The 20,362-nt window shown below is 39.0% G+C and overlaps 1 protein-coding gene across 1 annotated transcript in view; it reads left to right on the top strand.

Moving 5' to 3' along the window:
• Nucleotides 1–875: 875 nt before the first annotated feature.
• The window catches only part of gfra2b (GDNF family receptor alpha 2b), a 162,584-nt gene continuing 143,097 nt past the window's right edge, over nt 876–20,362 (top strand). The window contains exons 1-2 of the mRNA XM_030150505.1: nt 876–1,724; nt 3,803–4,102. Coding sequence (XP_030006365.1) covers nt 1,685–1,724; nt 3,803–4,102 — 340 coding nt within the window. The 5' untranslated portion in view covers nt 876–1,684. The remainder of the gene's footprint in view (nt 1,725–3,802; nt 4,103–20,362) is intronic.

The raw sequence follows: 20,362 nt of genomic DNA, 5'->3' as shown, positions 1-20,362 counted from the left end.
TATTTTGGTCAAAAATAGGTATACGAGTTTGATGAATTTAAAAAAAGTTGTTTAATCAATGATAAATTAATCTGGCTGCAATTGAGAAAATTAGTCAGTGTAACCTAAAATGCTGAGTTGAATGGTTGGATAGTGGGGTTGATTTTACAACAGATTTAAAGTACACATAACTTGTCTTTTAGTGTTTTCTACTTAATAGTTTAAGTTCAATACTTTTAGCAGTAAAGTTGAACCTACTTAAACCAATTGATTAGTCGACCATTACTCAAATCATTTAAGTGCAATCACTTGCCTCAAATTTTTTGAGTAAACTCTACTCATCCGGGCTTACAGTGCAGAACAAGTAATATAAATAGAATATTACTTTTATATTCCCTGTTTCACTCTTAAATGTCCCTGCCTGTCTTTCTGCTCTTTGTTTTGTGTATTTTTGCTGCTGTAAACACTGCAGTATCCCAAACAAGGGATTAATGAAGTCATATCTTAGTTTATGTGTGTATTAATCCTAGACTAAATAGGTCTAACAAGTCCAATCTGCTCACTCTGGTTGGGAGGTTTTAAAATGAAACTAAACTGCTTCTTTTTCCTCAGGAGCACACATGGTAACCTCTGGAAGCTGTGTGAAATTTCTGGGGTTCCTGCATATAAGCGTGTGTACGTTCATGTAAGTCCATAGAATGAATTAGAAGGGGGTCTTATCCGCTTGTGGTGCACCTCCGCTCCGCACCCCGGGTCATGCGGTGAGAGAGCACGCGCCTTAGAACTTCATTTTAGACACCTGGAGAAAAGCAAAGCGCGAGACCGAGAGAGAGAGAGAGAGAGAGAGAGAGAGAGAGAGAGAGAGACTTGACAACAGCTGTAGTGTCTGCGCGTGTTTGTTGAGGAGTCGTCCACATTCATTGCGGGAAGAGGGACGAGGAGTGGGGGACGTTTTCGAGGTTTTCCTCAGTGGACGCACGCGCTGGAGACACGAGCGAACGCACGAGGCTTTTGGAGTGGACGGCGCGCTGTTACTGTCTCGCGCCCTCGGGAAACGCGCGTGCCATTACGCACCAGGCTGCCTCTGCGTGGAGTAAATCTGTTAAAGTAGCCCGCTTAGGGATATTATTCGAGTTATTACCATTAATGTGAACACACGGGGGAAAAAAAAGGAATAAAAGAAGTGCGTTAAGTAACCACGGAAGCGCCTCGGTCTGACGTGCTCCGTTTGTGGCAGCTTTGGTTCCAAACTACATCAGCCACGGCCAGGGGAATCTGGAAAGTTGGAGTTAACGCTGAAGGACGATTCAAGGGGTTCGCCTCAATGTTAAACGCTCGTTAACCGCCAAAACAAACAATAAGGAACATATTTTTGCCTTTAATGGACGATATTCTTCGGATACAACCTGGATACTCCGACATGACTCCCCGGAATATGCGGTTGTTGACGGACTCTAGGTGCACTAGTCCCTCGGTGCTGGTCTGAGTGGGGCCACTCTCTCCCAGGGGGACCCAGACTATTGCTAAGACTGTCTCTAGGGATTTGAACCTGCTTCAGCATGTCGGTGGCAGTTTTACACTCTTCTGGTTTACCGGTTTACAGCGGAGAAAAGGAGTGAGAGACGGAAAGAGACCGGAGTGAAACAGCGCGGGAACCCGAACCCTTTCTATCCTCAGGAGTTGTGGGATTACTGCTCGACGCGAAATGAGCCTCATTAATATCATCACTTTGGTGTTTTTGTTAGGTAAGTAACCTGCACCTTATTGCTACAGCACATCCACCCACTTGCGCAAACGCACCAGCGCAGGGACGTATTCCAAAAGAGGGCAAAGGGGTCTGCATGAAATCCGCTTGGCCCTCAGGGGATCATTAAACTGTCACCTTGCCGAAGTCCCCTATTGAGCCCCTGTCCTCCTCAGCAGAGCACAGGGGCCAGACTGGAATAAAAGGGGTGAGTGTTAGGGAAGCATCTGGAGTTCAGAGATGGAGGTTACTTCCGAAAACACTTGAGTAATGCTCTTTAAATTGGGCTAGAGCCTACACCCACACACACTGTCCTGCTGTGAAGTGTACAGTGCTTTATGAGCAGTGATTTGTCCTGTTATAAATGATCAGTGTTATCCCTCCGCGCTCATTTAGTCTAAATGTGCGCGCGCCATGGTCCGGGATGTGGTGCTGTCCTTGGTCCTGAAATCAGTCGTCTCCAGAGGGAGCGCCTGGTTCATCCTTCAGCCTCATCCTGTAGTTCCCTCTCTCCTTGTCACAAGACTGTCAGAGCGCAGCAGTAGACAGGTAAACACTCATATCGGAGTCTGCAAAGTAGTCTTATCTTGTCCCTCTGACGCTTAGTTAATTGGTTTCCACCTTTATGCTATTGTCCACGTAAGGGAAGCTGTTGACCTGCCTGGCAGAGGCCACATTTGTAATTGCATCTGCATCTGATTTCAATTAATTTCAGTTCAGTCTATTCATTTATTAGACCATTATTCTATTTGTACTTCTTTGCATTTCTGTCTTGTGATGGAAATTACTTTAAGATGAATTCTCAAGGACATTTCCAAAAAGCTAGGGGGACATATTCAACAGCCAAAAGCAATTCAGCACAGCATATAAACCCTGGATTTCAGTCCATATTATGGGCTTATTTAGACAGAATAACATGCTGCATTCAACAACTCCACTAATATTGGATTAAGATGTCTACCACCATCTACCACAAGCTTGTCTTTCCAAACTTTCAACCTTCAAGTCAGATGTGAGACAGCAATGATGAGGGCTGACATCATCATGGTTATCTCACATTTGGCTGGGATTTGACTTGGATTATGTCATTCGGGTTATTTTCTCATATGTGACAAAATTCCTTCAGGAAGAAGAAGACAATGTACGACCAGTTTCACCAGCTGATCAGTTTCCCAATGTTATGTAACCTTGTCATCATGTGCAAAGACAGAACACATTAGCAGTGCTGAGGTCACAAGCCTCAGTTCCCAAAAGCAATCTCCCCTGATACTTTTCCCAGTTATTGGCCATAATTTTTTTTTTAGGTTTTATTTATTTTATCTGTTCAATTACAATATTTTGACATTTTGTTTTCAAATATTAAAAAGCCTAAAGTCTGTTTCAAAGCATGCATATTACCAATAGGAAATAGGTTGCAAAAATATGTTGTCAATTTATTCATTAATTCATTACATTTGCCCTAAAGGCTGTCAAGTCTCAGTACTCTAAATCTACAACTTCAGAGCAATTTCAATGAAAATCGAGCATTTATCACTTTTTAAATGTGGAATGTGAACTCTGCCGAGGTTTCTGAAAACCAAAACATGTCCAAAACAATACAGGAAATAAATATTTGCAGTTGCACTTGAAAAATCCTATAAGCATAACTGAACTTGACTGAATTATTGTTTGGACATTTACCCAGAAGCACATCATGAATAGTGACTAAATAAATGCTCATATTCAGTTAAAATGTGAGCGAAACTTTTTTTTTTTTTTGACAGTGGCTACAGTACTGAGTGTTGGTAAAGCATTATTGTTGCATTTGTAAGGAAAGCTCTGATATGGGTCCATTAAATTGGTCTTGGCTTTAAGCTGAAAGAAGCCTGGCAATGATGGTAGCTTCTGGAGCAACAGTGAGTCTTTAAGATACAGAAGGAAAGAATGAGCCTCTACCAGGGAAATCCCAGGGTTCAACACTCACTGTAGTGTGAAGGGGCCCTGGCAAACAAAATAATTAGTTACTGTTACTCAGGCATAAAAGCCCCCTCATAAAAACACTTATTTCTCATTTGTTTTTCCATTATTTTTCCCATCCAGATGTGTGTGTCTGTGATTCGGAGCTGGCGCCCCCTGGATGGCGGGAACCTCTGGATTGTGTCCGAGCCTCTGAACTGTGCAACCAGAACAGTCAGTGTAGCTCACGTTACCGGATCATGCGCCAATGCTTGTCTGGCGGGGACAAGGAGCGCAGCACCATGCTAGCCTCTAAGGAATGCCAAGGGGCACTGGAGGTCCTGCAGGACTCACCACTGTACGACTGCCGCTGCAAGAGAGGCATGAAGAAAGAACTGCAGTGCCTCCAGAACTACTGGAGCATTCACATGGGTCTGACTGAGGGTAAGCCTCCAAGAATGAACATGTTGAGAGTTAATTAAGCCTCCTGTTGCCTCTTGATTTCTCTTTCTGAGTTGGCATACTGGCAAGTGAAAAGAACAACTTTCATGTCAGAACTTCATATATGCCAGGATTAAGGATGCCATTGATTATTGTGTGGTGCCTGTTGAAGTTGCACTCAAGAGTAGGATGTGCAAAGGGGTAAAGTAGAAGAGGCAGGAATATGTTGTTGATTGTAGTCCTATTTTAACAGCAACTTGTGCTGTTTTCTGGAATGAGCAGTGGGGATTTTAATCGAACAAATGAGTAAGGGACTATGGAACAGAGAGCCCACAGCACATCAAATGAAACATTCTCTTACTGCAGAGGGGAGCTGCTGCGTTTTGAGTCACCCCAGACACCTGGCTAACGGCTTTGGTTGGTACGGGTCCCACTGCTGGTCCTGCACTGTGTTCTGTGTGTGTCAGCACTGCCGATAAGCACAAACGTGCACACACACACACACACACACACACACTTACACACACGGCTCGCTGGCTGGCCTAGTTTGGGTCTCAGCAGTGGCAGAGCTCATTAAGAGCCTCTTTCTTTGTTCTCCATTCCACTAAGGATGTCTCTATAGTGCCAGCAATGCTTGCAAAGCCCCTGCATTACACACACGCACACACACACACACACAACACACACAAACACTAGCTTGGTGACCACACACAGAACAACATTTAAGCCAGACAAAGTTGCAGTCTAACAAACACACATGAACAAACTAACACACATTGTCACAGACATCTGTAACACGCCACATGATCAGAGGGATAACAGACTTCAAGGGCATGTAGTGTGGGGTGTTTGTGTGGAGTTGTTAGTACAGAGAAAAAGCGATTAGAGAGGGGAGCTGATTTGTCACGAGGAAGGTGGTTAGCAGAGGGAAAAGATATGTTATAAAACATTTAAAGTAGTGCTTCTTAAATTTTCTTTGGCTCATTACGTTTGTACACAAAAGGCTGCTGTGTGAGGCCCTCCTGATGTGAGCTCTTCTATTATAAATTTTGTTTTCCTTGTATGTGTTTTTTATATATATATATAGTCACATTTGATTACACAATTATATCGCACTGTTATATCGCACTGGCCATGAATATCTTAACATTTTTTCATACACATATGAAGTCTGTGGACAGTGCTGGAAGTCAAGCACTGTCTCTTGCTTTGGATTTTCTAGTGTCATGTTTGTAAATGTAGATTCATTGTTAATTACTGTATTATTTTGTGTAGCTGCTTTCTCTACTTCAACATTAATCTTAATGGATATATTTGGGATATGAATACACAAAACCCTGAAAAATGTTGCATTAATAATGTCCACCACATCAACTAGCTCAATTTTGCCAGGAAAGACAATTTTAGAGTTCCTCTACACCTAACCTGCTTGAAGTGATTCACATTGATTCTGGTGGAAATTTGGTATGGATGCATATTTCAATGCACGGGATTTGTCAGGGCTTTCAGTCAAACTTTGGTGAGAACATGAACTGGTGTAGAACAGTGGAAAAGGTGCAGTTTATTTTTAGTGTGAAAGGAATGCAGATTGCAGCATTGTGAGATGGTAAATATATGATCTTGCCATAAATACAGAAGCTAAACAACTGTGGCATTGAATGTAAGTCGTACGGTGAGAGTGATAAATCATTCTCACAAACACATATGCAGGTATTAACTACCATTCAGCTAAATTCAACATCAACAGGTTTTGTAGGGTGCTAGGACAGAGAAGCCTGAGAGAATGACAGCAGTAATGTGTGCAACTCAGCTTCACTTGCACAAGGCAGCCTCCAAGCATCAGTCAGCCTCTGCTTGGTGAGCGCTGCAGAACATGCATGTTCTCACAGGTTTACTCTGCTTTTGAAGCTAAATCCTGCTTGTGCAAATCAACCTGATTTTATAATTTGGCTGATGAAAACAAGAGAGGAACCTGCATTTTATGATTTGCTATTTTCAAACACCATTTTGAACATTGATTGACAGCTGTCATCAATACAGGAAGCCAGAGGAGGAAGTCAAAGAGGAGTTCATGTGAGAAGAGAATGTTAGTCTGACTTAGAGTATTAATGGTTCAACTTCTGATCTACAAAATAAATATTTGTGAAAGAAGCCACTTTTGTAAAGTAACATATTTTAAAATCAAAAGATTTTCCCCCCAAATATATGTGGTTTTAATTGGTAATTCTATAGAAATTCAGAATCATTTTATGTTTATTTCATAAAAATAGACTTACATGATGAATTTTCTCCTCTGGTGGTAGTTGAAATCTGAGGACCCTGAGGATGTGAGGCTCATGGGCAAACTGGGAGCATCTTGGTTCTCAGGATGGACTATAAGCTAGTGTTGGAGTGAAAATGACTATTTCACTCACTCAGTGGTAGGATTGGCACTATTCTGCCTTTTGTTATCTGCATTTTACTGTTTGGAAGTCCCGCTCACTATGCAAAGGAAGAATAAGCTCTGATCTGCATGCTGAAAATGGCAAGATTTGACAGAGACACATCTTTTATATGTGGCATTTTCTTTTGTGGGTATTTACCCATTAAAATGGGTAAAAAACAGTCTCTCTCCATGCTATTTTGCAAAGGCACTGCATCTGTGTGCCATGTTCAGCACTGCCCAAGACAACTGTGAGTCTTTGAACTCTACTCCAGAATGATAATGGATATGAACATCTGCCTATGTGAGACAAAACTCACTGAAGAGCTGTCAGTTAGCTGATAAGTAAACAAGTCATTGGAATTTTGTAAGTGGCTTGAACTACCAGAGTGGAAATCCGTACCATAAATAATCAGTGAATTAGTCAGTAACCAGTGTAAGGCCAGCTTGGAAGCTTTTAAGGAAAATACAGCAGGGATACTTTAAAATTAGCATATTCCTAATGAAGCTCAGTATTAGTTCTTAATGAAATGTAAATTCAGAGTGGAAACTAACGTACCACTCATTAATATTATTTACTGTGAACACAAAACACTGGATGCTACACAGTTCATACACAGAAACACCAACAAACTACAATGACAGTATGTTCATTTTAACACTGTAAGCCAAGGGGCAAGAACTTTGGCTCCACAATGATGCCAGTGTGTAAGTATCTTAAGTGTAATGCCACTTATGGCCACTAGTTGCTGGCTCCAAAAAGCCTTGGCTCCCATAGACATATATTGAACTTCCTTCTAAATACAAATAGATAGAAGAACCACTCACCAAGAAGATTCAGTACTCACACAGAGATCCAGAGATTCAGTTACTCACCGGATCCACTGTATTGTGAGTCCTTTGATTCAGATTCTTTCTTTTGGGTGTGATTGGGCAATTTTGGCTCAAATGACTTAAGTAACTCATACAACCCAGACCCTATCAGTGAGTGATTCACAGTGATCCAGATCCTTGTTCCTTGTCCGATAATTGTGTAACGCTGGCTATCAATCAAGAATCAGAGAGGTTGTTGACAGTGAAGGAAGCCCAGTGCCTTATTTAGTTTCTCCTCCAACAGTCAAAATTCAGGTTGATTTGCACAAGTAGAATTTTGTTTTGAGATCACAGTAAATCTGTGAAAGCATGAAAGTTCTGCAACAGTCGCCAAGCAGCGACTGACTTACGTGCATTCTCTGTTTTGCGTACACTGGCTCAGTTCTGCTGGTGCAGGTGTTGTTTCTGCATCTCCTTCTGTTTTGACTCTCATTCAGAGCATCCTATACAGTACAACTCTCAGCAGCTAAATTTGTACACAGTGACATTACATTGTGTGAATGGTAGTTATCATCTGTGTGTATGATATCATATTGTATTCATGAACATATTTGATCTCTCTCCTATAAATAACATGCATTAAATACGATAAACTTCTAATAAATCTATCTAATTATAAACTGACAATATACATATTGATGCAAGACCCCCTCGTAACCATGGGAACATGCATGCATACTGACACAAAGTATGCAAATACTCTCCTACATATGCCAGAAAATGTAAAGTTAAAATATCGGTGTAGGCAGATCCTGTAAAAAAAACAAAAAAACAGTGAGTAAAACCTAAATGTCACAAAGTAAATGTGTCCTTTAGTTTCACAGTAAGCAAATATTCTTCTCCTGTTTTATTCCAATTGATTGTTATGACATATGAGGTGTAGCTGCAGTCTCAGCTAATAATGGTTGGGATCTTTTATTCCTTTCTGAATAGAATCTGCTGTCATTGCATGATTTTCTTCTTTTTTGCTGAAGCTGGATGACAGCCACCAAACTTGTCTGATGAATGAGTAACCCATAAGTTTGTATGTCTTTGTGTTTACTCCCCATTGTTCGTCTGTAATAAGCCAGTGTGAACACAAACCAGAACTAAAATGTAATGTTATATCTTTTGTTCCCTACCAAACCACTGGTGTAAAATAAAATTCAAGATATTAGAGGCTCTTTCAACATTAGTAACTTGCTTCTAATGGTGCTAGCTCCCCAAGCAAACTTAAGCCATATAGTCAAATCATACAAAAGAAGAAATTTTTGGTTGCAGTTAAATTTTTTAATGAATATTTTGCACATGTGAGGATATGCTGGTCTTACACCCTTTGCATTGCTGTAAGGACTGCCATTAAATAAATAATTCATGAGGATATTATCTGGAAACCTGAGTAATACAGTATATCAGAAAAATCTGAGAATATTGACTGAAACTTGAGAAAACGATATGAAAGTTGCTGAATATGAAATGAAACCATTTGGCAAAAAGCGAAGCAAATGATCTCCTCAATATGTTTTGTCCCAGTGGTGTTCAAACATGAGCCAACCGCCACTCATAAATCCATCTAAGTGAGTTACATTCCCCACCAAAACCTTGGACATGATATAACCCTGAGATCAGGTTTGTGGGGAAAAATAAATTTATGTGGACAATATTAATCATAGACTAAATTAATAAATACTGTGGAAAAGAGAAAAACATTTCAAACCATTTCCTGAGTATTTTAGTGAGCAGATTTTCAAGGGCACAGGTAAATGGCTTTATCTTGGATACAGCCTTGAGTCATGAGTCTCAAGACATCAAACAAGTGATTCTGGCACTGCAGCAATCTGCGTGGAGATGGGTACAGTATGTCTCAGGCTGTGAGGGTGATACTTCATTTTTTTTCCCAACAGTAGCAATTTTGATTACAAAGAAATCATCTTAATTTCTCTGAGGAAGTTTCTGGTTTCTGCTGGTGCTTGGCAGTGCATCGGCTAATTAAACTGCACATGATTTTATATAATTCTGATAAAAATGTGCTCTTCCTGTTTTGACATCCAACTATGTTTTCTTTCAATATGACAGAGAGCAAAGGAGTTTTTTTCCCCACTCCCTTTCTTCTTTCTCACACTCATGCATGAATATTTAACAAGGCAGAGAGGATTTGTTAGCTTTTCAGCTTAAAAGTTTTAATAGAATCCAGAATGAAGAAACAGGTGAAATTGAAATAATTCACAAGTTTTCTTCATTCAAGGTGAGGGATCTGTTCAAGCAAGGGGGATGGAAACAGAAGTTGGATTTAGGAGTGGGATTATACATTCAGGAGTTACAAAGTTTTTGACCATAGTAAGAAATACATCAACTATAACTAAGGCTATTTGAAGTCATACCATTTCTTCAATTTATCCGCACTATAGTTATATAGAGGGAGCAGCATCAAATAAAATATACAGTAATTATACCTCCATGTCAGATTTATAATTACAGATTTAATTTAAAATAGTTATTTTTATTTAATACTGGAAGGGTACAAACTAAACTGAACTAAAACTAAAAGTGTAAACACTACAGTGCAGTGACCTTGGGTATCTCTCTCCCACAGGAAAACTTTAAGCAACACTTTAGCTGAATTTTAACTTTCTCTGAAACTTGCATGGACCTAAATATGTCAGAACTACATTTTAACAACTCTGATGAACTGAATACACTTTGTGGTGCTTCCTGAAGGTCAGAACTGGGCTTCTCAAGCTGTTTTCAGACTGGCCAGCCCGGTGTCAAAGTGGGATCCCACACCAGTTACACTGGGAACCGAAGTGCTTGGCCCGTGTTCATACCGTTATGTGAGACTATGACAGGTCATCGACAGAGGGCGTTGCTTTGCCACCAAAAAAAAAAGGGAGATGTCGTGTTGCTACTGTTTTTTCCCTCAACACTTACCGTAGATGTAGTAGGACTGATGCATGATGGGACAGGTTGTAGGAGAAAACGCGCAGGTCTGCAATTGAATGTATGAGTGGCAATGAAGATGACACAGAACTCTCAAAAGATGTTTTTATTTAATGTGACATCGAACATTACACCTCGGCTTCTCGGCCATTTTCCATGCTCACGTTTTCTTGGTTTGTTTATTTTTCTGCTTCTGACCCATATTGACCCGGTGACGTACGCTCGTGTCGTCACAGTTCGCTTTTAGAAAAAAACAAGTTCTACTTGGTGCCTGTCAGGAACTATATTTTAGGTTCCCAAATGCTCTAATTTTTGGTGTGAACACATCGGCTGGTTCGAGATTAGGTGTAGGAACTGGCACGGTACTCTGTCGGCCTGAAAACGGCTTCAGTCACTGCACAGCTAGAGGGTTCCAGGTTTGAGTCTGTGCAAGTTTCCTCTGGCTCCTGCAGTTTCGTGCATGTGCTCTGTGAATTCTCCTGGCCTTGATCAAGTTTCCGTTTAGTACTGGAGTCCACGGCCACCTTCAGTGGCAGCCCACCCCTCTGACTGAATGAGGAGGGGTCAGATGCAAAGTTCAAGTTTTCCAATGGGAGCAATAAAGTAAATTAAAAAAAGAAGAAATGCTTGATCAATCCAGTCACAAATCCAAAACCTTTGTTGTCAAAATGTAAGATTAGAACAACTTGCACACAGCACACATACAAAAATGGAAGTTTCCTGTTTATTGACTGTTAAACAGACTTAGGTTTATAAAAAAAAAAAAAACACCTAACTTTTCAGCACATAAAATTTAGGGGGATTTAGGCCGTTCTAATTGCAGAAATTTAATGTAACATTCCTTAATATGTTTTCATTTGTGCATAATTACCTGAATGAAAGAACTGTTACATTTTCATTACCTAAGAAAGAGCTGTTTGTCCTCTTCTTCACGTCTGCCATCTTGCCATTTTTTCAGTAGTGGCTCACAACAGTTTTTTGCCTTAGTTTTTCTGTGTTATAGCAGTCAGCATCGAGCATTAAGGTGCATTACTAGTGTGGCCAAGAATAAATATCTTTGTTTTAATCTTTTTGGTTACTTCAAGGAAAATGAAACAAAAAAGCTGAAAATTATATACACTTTCAGCACTATCGCATATTTCACAGTATTAACCCAAATCATAACAGCAATAAACAGAAAGAAAGACAAATTTTTTTTTTTTTTTTCTCATTGCATTATGAAACAGCTTTTTTTGGTAAAAGTTATTGTTTTAATTGTACCTCTAATACAGCTGTTGTTCAGATGTGGTCAAAGCACAAACTAGGTGAAAATGAACTTACACTTCCTAGTTCAGATTGAGTGTGTAGTTCTACTTAATACCTTTTTATTCAACACAATAGGAATGTAACAAAGTTTGTTTGGGCAGAGAGGACTAAGTTGTATGTTATCACAGACATGGAAGAAACAGTGATGACCCAGATAATATATATCATATAAAAAGGGTTAATCTCATTGTTATTATTGATGTCAGTCAACTGTAAACAAAAATAGGATGACTGTTGGTCATGATAATATTCTGTATGATGTGAGATCTCTCATCGGTGATTCAACAGCCTTAAAGTTAATTAAAGAACTGTTGATTGACAACAGCGTCCAGGTTTCACACAGTGGTGTTTCCAATGAATCTGTGATAACCCAGCAAATCCACAGAGAACACTTGAGAAGGTGTTGAAGGAGAGGGTGGAGATGACTAATGAGCAGAGAGGAAAGAAATTGGTTGTGGGTGGAGAGATCTGGGCCTGGAGACAGAGAGCTGGAGCTGCTCTTACAATATTGTCTGCAGTTCTTTCTTTTAGGACCAGCAGTCCCAATCTGAGACACAGAATGGATGCAATGCACCAGCTGAAAGAAAAAGGTGGTGTGACACATACGTCAGGCTGCTAGAAACTAATTAATTCTCTTTCACCTCTTTTTTCACTTTTTTAATGCAGTCTCCGTATATGTGAAAAAGCGGAAAACACAACTTTTCATACTTTGCTGCAGTCTAAGTAGTTGGCGTATAATTAAAACACACACACACACACACACGACAATGAATGATTAGTTCACCAAATGTATGGAAATATATTCCCTCACTTCTATAGTTATGACAATCAAAATGAAAGAAATGTCAGTACACATCATCAAACCAGGATACTTCTTATCAATGAGATGTTTCAAAAAGGATGATTTACATCTTTAGAAAGAAATCAATATCTGATTTATACAAACAGACACATGTTAATGTTTTGATGACAGTGGTGAATAAGATATGGTGGTGGTGTGGCCACATAAAGTCTTCCATGAAATAGAAAAGGATATTGTAATCTCTGGTGATAAACTGTGCCCATAATGACTGCAAACACCTAAGCTATCACCGATGCCATTCACAGAAATATGCAGATACATGAGTACAAAGGTCCAGTTACCAGCAATTAGACCCCATCTGTTAAACACCCCGAAAAGCCTCAAACTCTCCCACAATGGACTACAGCATTGGTTTGGGTGTGTATGGCTGTCCTATGACAGAAAAAAACAAACCAAAAAGAGGTACACAACAACTAAATATATATATTTTAAATACATAAATAAATAAATAAGTGTTCAGACTGGTAGTACCATTTGATAAAAAAACTTTGTAAAGTCATGGTCTGACAACATAATGTGAACCTGATCCAGCTGGGAAACACATACGGAGAATCAGTCATTCTATGTCATGTAGTGACATAGTGGATAATTCCGACAGAAAATCTAGCATGTCTAAATGTTCCAAAACAGGTTGTGACACTTCTATTATATCCACCAATAGGATAACAGATAAACATGGTGCATAGCTGTAAACATGGACAAGACATGGTTAGTTTTATCTCTAGTTTTCTTTGAAGGACTGACAGTCAACACTTTTTTTTCATGTGACCTAAAATACTTTATTTTTGGGTTTTCTCACCACAAAACAACCAGTATCAAAGCATCATGGAGGGCACAGTCTGAGCCGGGACCATGGTTTAATCACTTCACACACTCGCTTCAGTGAAATCCTTGGAATCAACGCTGTTGGTCTGTAAATGTTTTGATGATTGTTTTGTGTGTGTGTGTGTGTGTGTGTGTTTGCAAATACCTTTATTGTAGAGTGTAATGATGTGACTATATTGCTGCCATCTTGGCCAGGTTTCCCCTTGAAATAGAGATCCCCTATCTCAATGGGACCAACTCGGTTAAATTAAGGTTAAATAAAATAGATAAATATAATAAATACATAAAATATATATATAAATAAATAAAAACACTGTCAGCACTGGTTCTCTTTCACAATAACAACTATAGACATCAATAGCTACTTTTACATACTGTTTACAGTTGTTTGCATAATACCTCTTTAATTATGTCACAAAATATTCAATTTTGTAATTTCTGAAAAATAACAAAATCCCTAATGACCTGTTCACACGGCAAAGAAATATTTATATTCCTCTAATATTCTGGTTTACATGTATTAAAAATATTTTTTTTCTCCAAAGTTTTCCACTGATAGCAAATGATTCCCTGTGTAAACTCGGGCTCTTATGTTCTTTTGCTTCATCTTCTGGAAAATGGTGTTTTTTTGATATTTAGTTGCATCCATAAACCTGCTGATATCCCCTGTCATTATGTTTAACAGTAGGTGTGTTTCCTTCCATCCAGAAATGTGGACTTTTCTTGTGGATTTATCCTTCTTTACCAGAGAGGATCTTTGTCTTTACTCCAGTTATGCATAAACAGGGGCAGTAAAACACACATTTTCTGAATGTGCTGTAGACGTGTCTGAAGAATCCATACAAAAACCATAAATAATACTGTCATATCCCATTGGTCTGAATTGGAAAATGCTGCTTAATTCAGAATTACGTTGTATAATGACATCTTTAGAATATATATCCAGTACATTTAGTATATAGTGTTATTTGGAGTAATAGTGGACCAATAATATGTATGTAAACACACTCATTGATTGGAGTGATCATTTAATCTGTTGGTCCCAAAACAACTGTGATGTAGAGCACACAGTCACCTAATCTGACAGAATGACCATCCTATCTGTCAAAAATGAAAATGGAGTCATGGAGTCTGATGGCAGTCTATCTCCTTATCATTCTTTTTGTTAATTCTCACCATAGCTCAACCTACTGTCAACCTGAGCAGGTGTTTGATTAGTTTGAATCGTGAAAACATCTGCATGGGAGTGACGTCTCATTAATGCAAACACATTATCTTTTGCAAACATTTTGATGGTTTTCTGGACTTTTCAAGACACATTCATATTAAATACTGGCTTTTCATCACATCAGGCATTGCATTAAATGGATTTTCCAAGCCGGTAGTTCACGGAATGCCTTTTTTTTTTTTTTTTTAAATAAATGTGTTTATTGTTTTTTTTTTTCTTTTTTAAACACACACACATAAAACAAAATAATGAAACAAAACACAGCCTGAGAGTGGTCAGAAAATAAATAAACAAAATTTTATATATATATGTATATATGTATATATGTATATATGTATATATATGTATATATATATATATATATATATATATATATATATATATATATATATATATACACACACACACACACACACACACACACACAGAGTGGGGAAGCAAAATTTACAATGAACATTTAGTTGTTTTTTTTCTCAGCAGGCACTACGTCAATTGTTTTGAAACCAAACATATACTGATGTCATACTCATACCTAACACTATTATCCATACCTTTTCAGAAACTTTTGCCCATATGAGTAATCAGGAAAGCAAACGTCAAAGAGTGTGTGATTTGCTGAATGCACTCGTCACACCAAAGGAGATTTCAAAAATAGTTGGAGTGTCCATAAAGACTGTTTATAATGGAAAGAAGAGAATGACTATGAGCAAAACTATTACGAGAAAGTCTGGAAGATACTATTAAAGAAGAATGGGAGAAGTTGTCACCCGAATATTTGAGGAACACTTGTGCAAGTTTCAGGAAGCGTGTGAAGGCAGTTATTGAGAAAGAAGGAGGACACATAGAATAAAAACATTTTCTATGATGTAAATTTTCTTGTGGCAAATAAATTCTCATGACTTTCAATAAACTAATTGGTCATACACACTGTCTTTCAATCCCTGCCTCAAAATATTGTAAATTTTGCTTCCCCACCCTGTATGCATTTACACACTTATAAATGCACACACACATATACATATGCACATACAAATACCTTCTAGGCTATACGTATGAAAGGTAGAGTACAGTATTAAATACAATGGAAGCTGGGTAGAAAAAAAGGACATAATTTTTATACAAATGCTTTTGTCATTGTCATGAAGCAGATATGTTCACATTAATGTAGTCAAGGAATGGTTTCCATATTCTTTCAAAGGCACTGGTCTTGTGGTGCATGAGACAGGTCAGAAAGTCCAGGGGGATGAATTCCATTAGTATCCTATGCCACCCCGCAACTGACAGGGTTTTATCTGAAATCCAGTGCTGTAGAGTATTTTTCCTAGCACAAAAAGCCATGACATTATACAGTTTTTTGTGATATACATCAGGTACACGGACACTAGGAAGGCCCAGAAGTAGAGAAACTGGGTTGAGTTTAAGCTCCATTTTGAGAACTTTTTGTATTTCAAATAATACGTCATTCTAATATTTTTATATTTTAACACAGGACCAGAGACAGTGAGTAAGATCACCAATTTCTGTCCTACATTTAAGACAAACTGGAGACACCTGAATGCCTTTTTATCACTGCATTATATTGCTGAAAATATCCCTTATAGATTTCTGATCACTCTGAACTGTAGTTGCACTGTAATCTCTTGTCCGTGAACATGTATGGTGCTCTGGCATACATTCCCTCTTTGTGTTAAAGAGCTGAAGGTGTTGAAGCGGTGTAGGTGTAGTAATTTTACTTCCTGTTTGCAAATGACAGAAAGCTACCCCATCCTCACACAGGAAATTTTTTAATTTTCACTTCTTATTATTTTTTGATTCATCACTTCCTGTGTGCCAAAAAGATTTTCCACCCTTCTGCAGTACATCCTCAACAGCAGAGTTTCATTTAGGTAAACAGGGTGAATCTATGACATCTCAATTAGGAGGCGTGAGATGCTCGTCTCTCATCTCTCTTGCCCTAGTTTATGGTTCAGCCGAATAAAATGGATGTATTCTTAAATATAAACCTTGCCTGATGTAGCTTTATGCCCTCATGCTAGAGAGCTCTGCGCTATCATCCATCCTAATTTCTGTTTGTGTGTCTTCAACATAATAATTTCAAACATTATTCAGCAGCCTGCAGGAGGATATAAGAGAAATAGCACAGATGTAAGGAGAGGCCTCAGAGAGTAGAAAAGCAATATTCTGCAGAACTCATTGATGATGTGTTATTTATCATTTTAGCATGTATACTGGCTGGTAGCACATAACAGATAGCCCAGAGTTGCGAGCGAGCTCTCAGGAGCAACAGCAAATTATAGACCAGGAAACGGTGGAGTGACTGAACAACTGGGCTCTACACATAAAACAGTCTGCGGTGAATCTGAAAGGCAAGTGTGAAAGCAAATGGCAAAAAGGATCGTAGCAGCAATTGTAACATGTTTGGCAACACTCTGTTTGAGCGCCTCTTTTTAGCAGTTATCATTTAATAACACATTAACTGGAACTGCACTGCAGAGCATAGTCCTCTGCCAAGGCCCCACAGTCCTGTAAATTAAATAAAACACCCTATCGTATGGAAGAGGATCTAACTGGAGAGGGAAGATGCCAAACGTAGTTGTTTGAGGAAAGCATAACGGCTAACCTGAGGCTAGCTAGCTTATTAAACTTTGGTCACGTGTTAACCGGTGGTAACTGATGTCACTGAGTGTTGTTCTAATGTGTACAACAGTTAGTCCTGTGGTTCAGCAACGCAGAGCAATTATTACAGTAAAGACTGGTGGTATGTTTAGAGAGTTTAGCTTCTTTTTAATTTTTGTTTCAAAGGTTGCTTACAGACAGTAGACCTGCTGTCAATGGGCCTTTGTTGTCGCAAACTCTGTTCATGTTATATCTTATCAGGCGGCATCATAATGTTCTCTTCCATAAGTAGTAGCTATATTAAAGGTTGTCATATTTTGCTAAACCCACTTTTATTAGTCTTTTGGACATTTATTTGTGTATTTGGACCCTAATAGTTCATAAAGTTTGAATTTGAACCCTCCAGGTGCTGCAAAGCTATCTTTATATTAATTTTGGCAAAAATCGAGTGGATTTCTACAACCTGTTTTAATTCCTTCGTAATTTGTTACGTCTATAACTAGTTACGTCACAACATTTGCACATCTAAGGTCTAGACTTCCAATAAACATTTCTCTGAGTACGGCATAATTATTTGTCAGCAGCAGCGGTTGTAGTCCATACTGAAAATATGTCCAAACTTCAAGCCGATTAGCTAAAATGTTCAGTTGATGGCTGTATTAACGAACACAAGCGGCTGAACGGGACAGAGCAGCACAGCACAGCCAACAACCTGGAGGAGGTGGTGCATGAAGTGGCTCATTTGCATTTAAAGGGCCAGCGCTGAAAACAACCTTTCTGGTGTCATTACTCAGAAATAGGGTTGAAGATGGACCTGTGGAGTTGATTTAATGAAGAATTCAGACCCAAGCAGAGCATTTACAGTTTATGTAGACCACAGGGAAATGTTTGAAAATGCATAATTCCATTTAAAAAGAGCAAATGTCACTCCTTTAAAGATCATGACAGAAGTTGTCTGACTGGTATGAAAACCATGTCACTTTACCTCTATATTGTAAAAACAACCAAACTCACCAAACATGTCATTAATCTATGTCTTCACAGGCAAGAAATCTGCTGAACCAAAAGATCAGCTGTTGTCAACATTACAACATGGAGCTGATCCCATTGGCTCACAGTGATGTGCATTATTGAAGCTTCAGTGAATTAGCCACACATGGGCGGCTGTGGCTCAGTTGGTAGAGTGGGTCGTCCAATGACTGAAGGGTCGGCGGTTCGATTCCTGGCTCCGACTGTCCATGTGTCGAAGTGCCCTTGGGCAAGACACTGAACCCTAAATTGCTCCCAGTAGGGTGCGCACTGGTGTATGAGTGTGTATGTGAATGTAAGGAATTGTAAAGCGCTCTGGGCACCATGAAGGTGTAGAAAATGTGCTATATAAGTTCAGTCCATTTACATTCGCCGTTGTATTTGCATCAGCTGTTGACCTGGTCAGATTGGAATCTTTCATCCTTAGTCCCAACTATCTTCTGCTTTAAGGTGGTAAGGTGCTGGTAAGGTTAGGCTAAACCCTTGCCGCCACACCATACATTTCATACAAAAAATCATCACTGTCGCATTACACTTTTTATACATATGTATAACATATAACAGGCCAGGACAAACATCCTGGCCCCTCATATGAAAGTTTGCGAAGCTTCAGGAGGTAGGGAAAAGATAAAAGAGCGTGAAGTTTCATTTCCACTTCCTCGGGCAGCACGGTCTGCAACACTCTGTACCCCCATAGTATTATAAGTAGGACGGACCCCCCCCCCAACACACACACATCACACAGACACACACACACACACACACACACACAAACACACAACCAACTGACTGACCAAAATGCACGTGCACGTGTACACCACCACACCAACAGATCAATTCCACTGGAAATACTGTTGCCAGGAGTTTACTTACACTTTAAGTTTGATGTTTTTTAATCATAAATCACATCATGTTTACTAGCTGACCCTTGCTTGGCCATGACACTGCTCATGCTGAAACTCCACTGTTCTGAAGACTTAAAATATAAGTATTATGTTGACATAAAGGTTGAGCTTGACTATTGGCCTTGAAAATAGCAGCTTAAAAAAAAGTAGTACCACCTACACGTAATAAGTTCCAGTATAATTAATACTTATTACAGTGAAGAATTAAGACATGCTTTTGTCAAGTTGTCGTGTTATGGTGCACAGTATGGTATTAGATTTTTCACAGCATAAATGATCAGTTATATATGGTAGTAATTCTTTTAAAAAGGAGCTGCATATTGGCTATTCAGAGAAGCTGACCAGAAGTCGGCTAAACAACAGTTTTATTATGAATTACAGATGACAGAGGAACTGGGAGCAACAAAGAAGGATCAGTGTAGATAAAAGAGGGATATCCAGGGAATTGGATGAAAGTATGATGACAGCAGATGACGAAGAAAGATGCAATTTCAGGATGAGGAACAGAAAAGAAGGAAATGGAGTACAGTGTGGAAAGATCAGACAGATGAGATCAGACAGGCAAAGGTGGCAGAGTGAGGGTACGCAGGATCAAACCCCCATTTATCGGTTTTCTGAAATATTTTCCATCCATTAAAGGACAGAGAAAGATACGGGGATAGATTCTTGGACAGAGGTTAATCCAGTGTCTCGCCGTTAAACAGCCCATTTCAAGTTTGTTTGTTATCACGCCATGTCAGAAGATTAAACTCTGTCTGGCAAATGTTTGACTTGATGGTACGGAATTATGGGCTGTTTGATGGCAAAAAATAGTAACATGGAAAATAAATCACTGTCTGAGTCTTTCATTATGGCTCATTGGCGTGATGTTGAACACATCTGTGGAGATATATGAAGATTTGATTTTTGATTGTCTTATAAGATCCATCACTTTGCCACTGATGTGTTTATGGTATTTGGTGTAATGTTTGTTGTTTGCCGGCCCATTAAACTATGCTTGAGAGTGGCGATCATTACCCTATTAACTATGAGAGTGTGTTTGTGTCTGCCCACCCTCGAGACTGAAACAGAGACTCTGGTAAAAGACGGACAACCATGACAGTTTTTAAAGTAGGAAAAAAAACTCTGAAATATAATTTGTCAAACCTTAGTATTTAATGAAAACATTACACGTGTCAATATTCAGAGCACTCTAAGGACTTTTTGTCTGTGTGTTACAAAACGTTGTTTCTTACTTTTGCTATTGACTTTGTAAAAAGCAGCTCAAATATATTATCACTCA

Source organism: Sphaeramia orbicularis, chromosome 12 (genome assembly GCF_902148855.1).
Source record: "Sphaeramia orbicularis chromosome 12, fSphaOr1.1, whole genome shotgun sequence".
NCBI classification, from domain to species: domain Eukaryota; kingdom Metazoa; phylum Chordata; class Actinopteri; order Kurtiformes; family Apogonidae; genus Sphaeramia; species Sphaeramia orbicularis.
The sequence above is the reverse complement of the archived record's forward strand: the minus strand, read 5'-3'. Positions and strand labels throughout refer to the sequence as shown.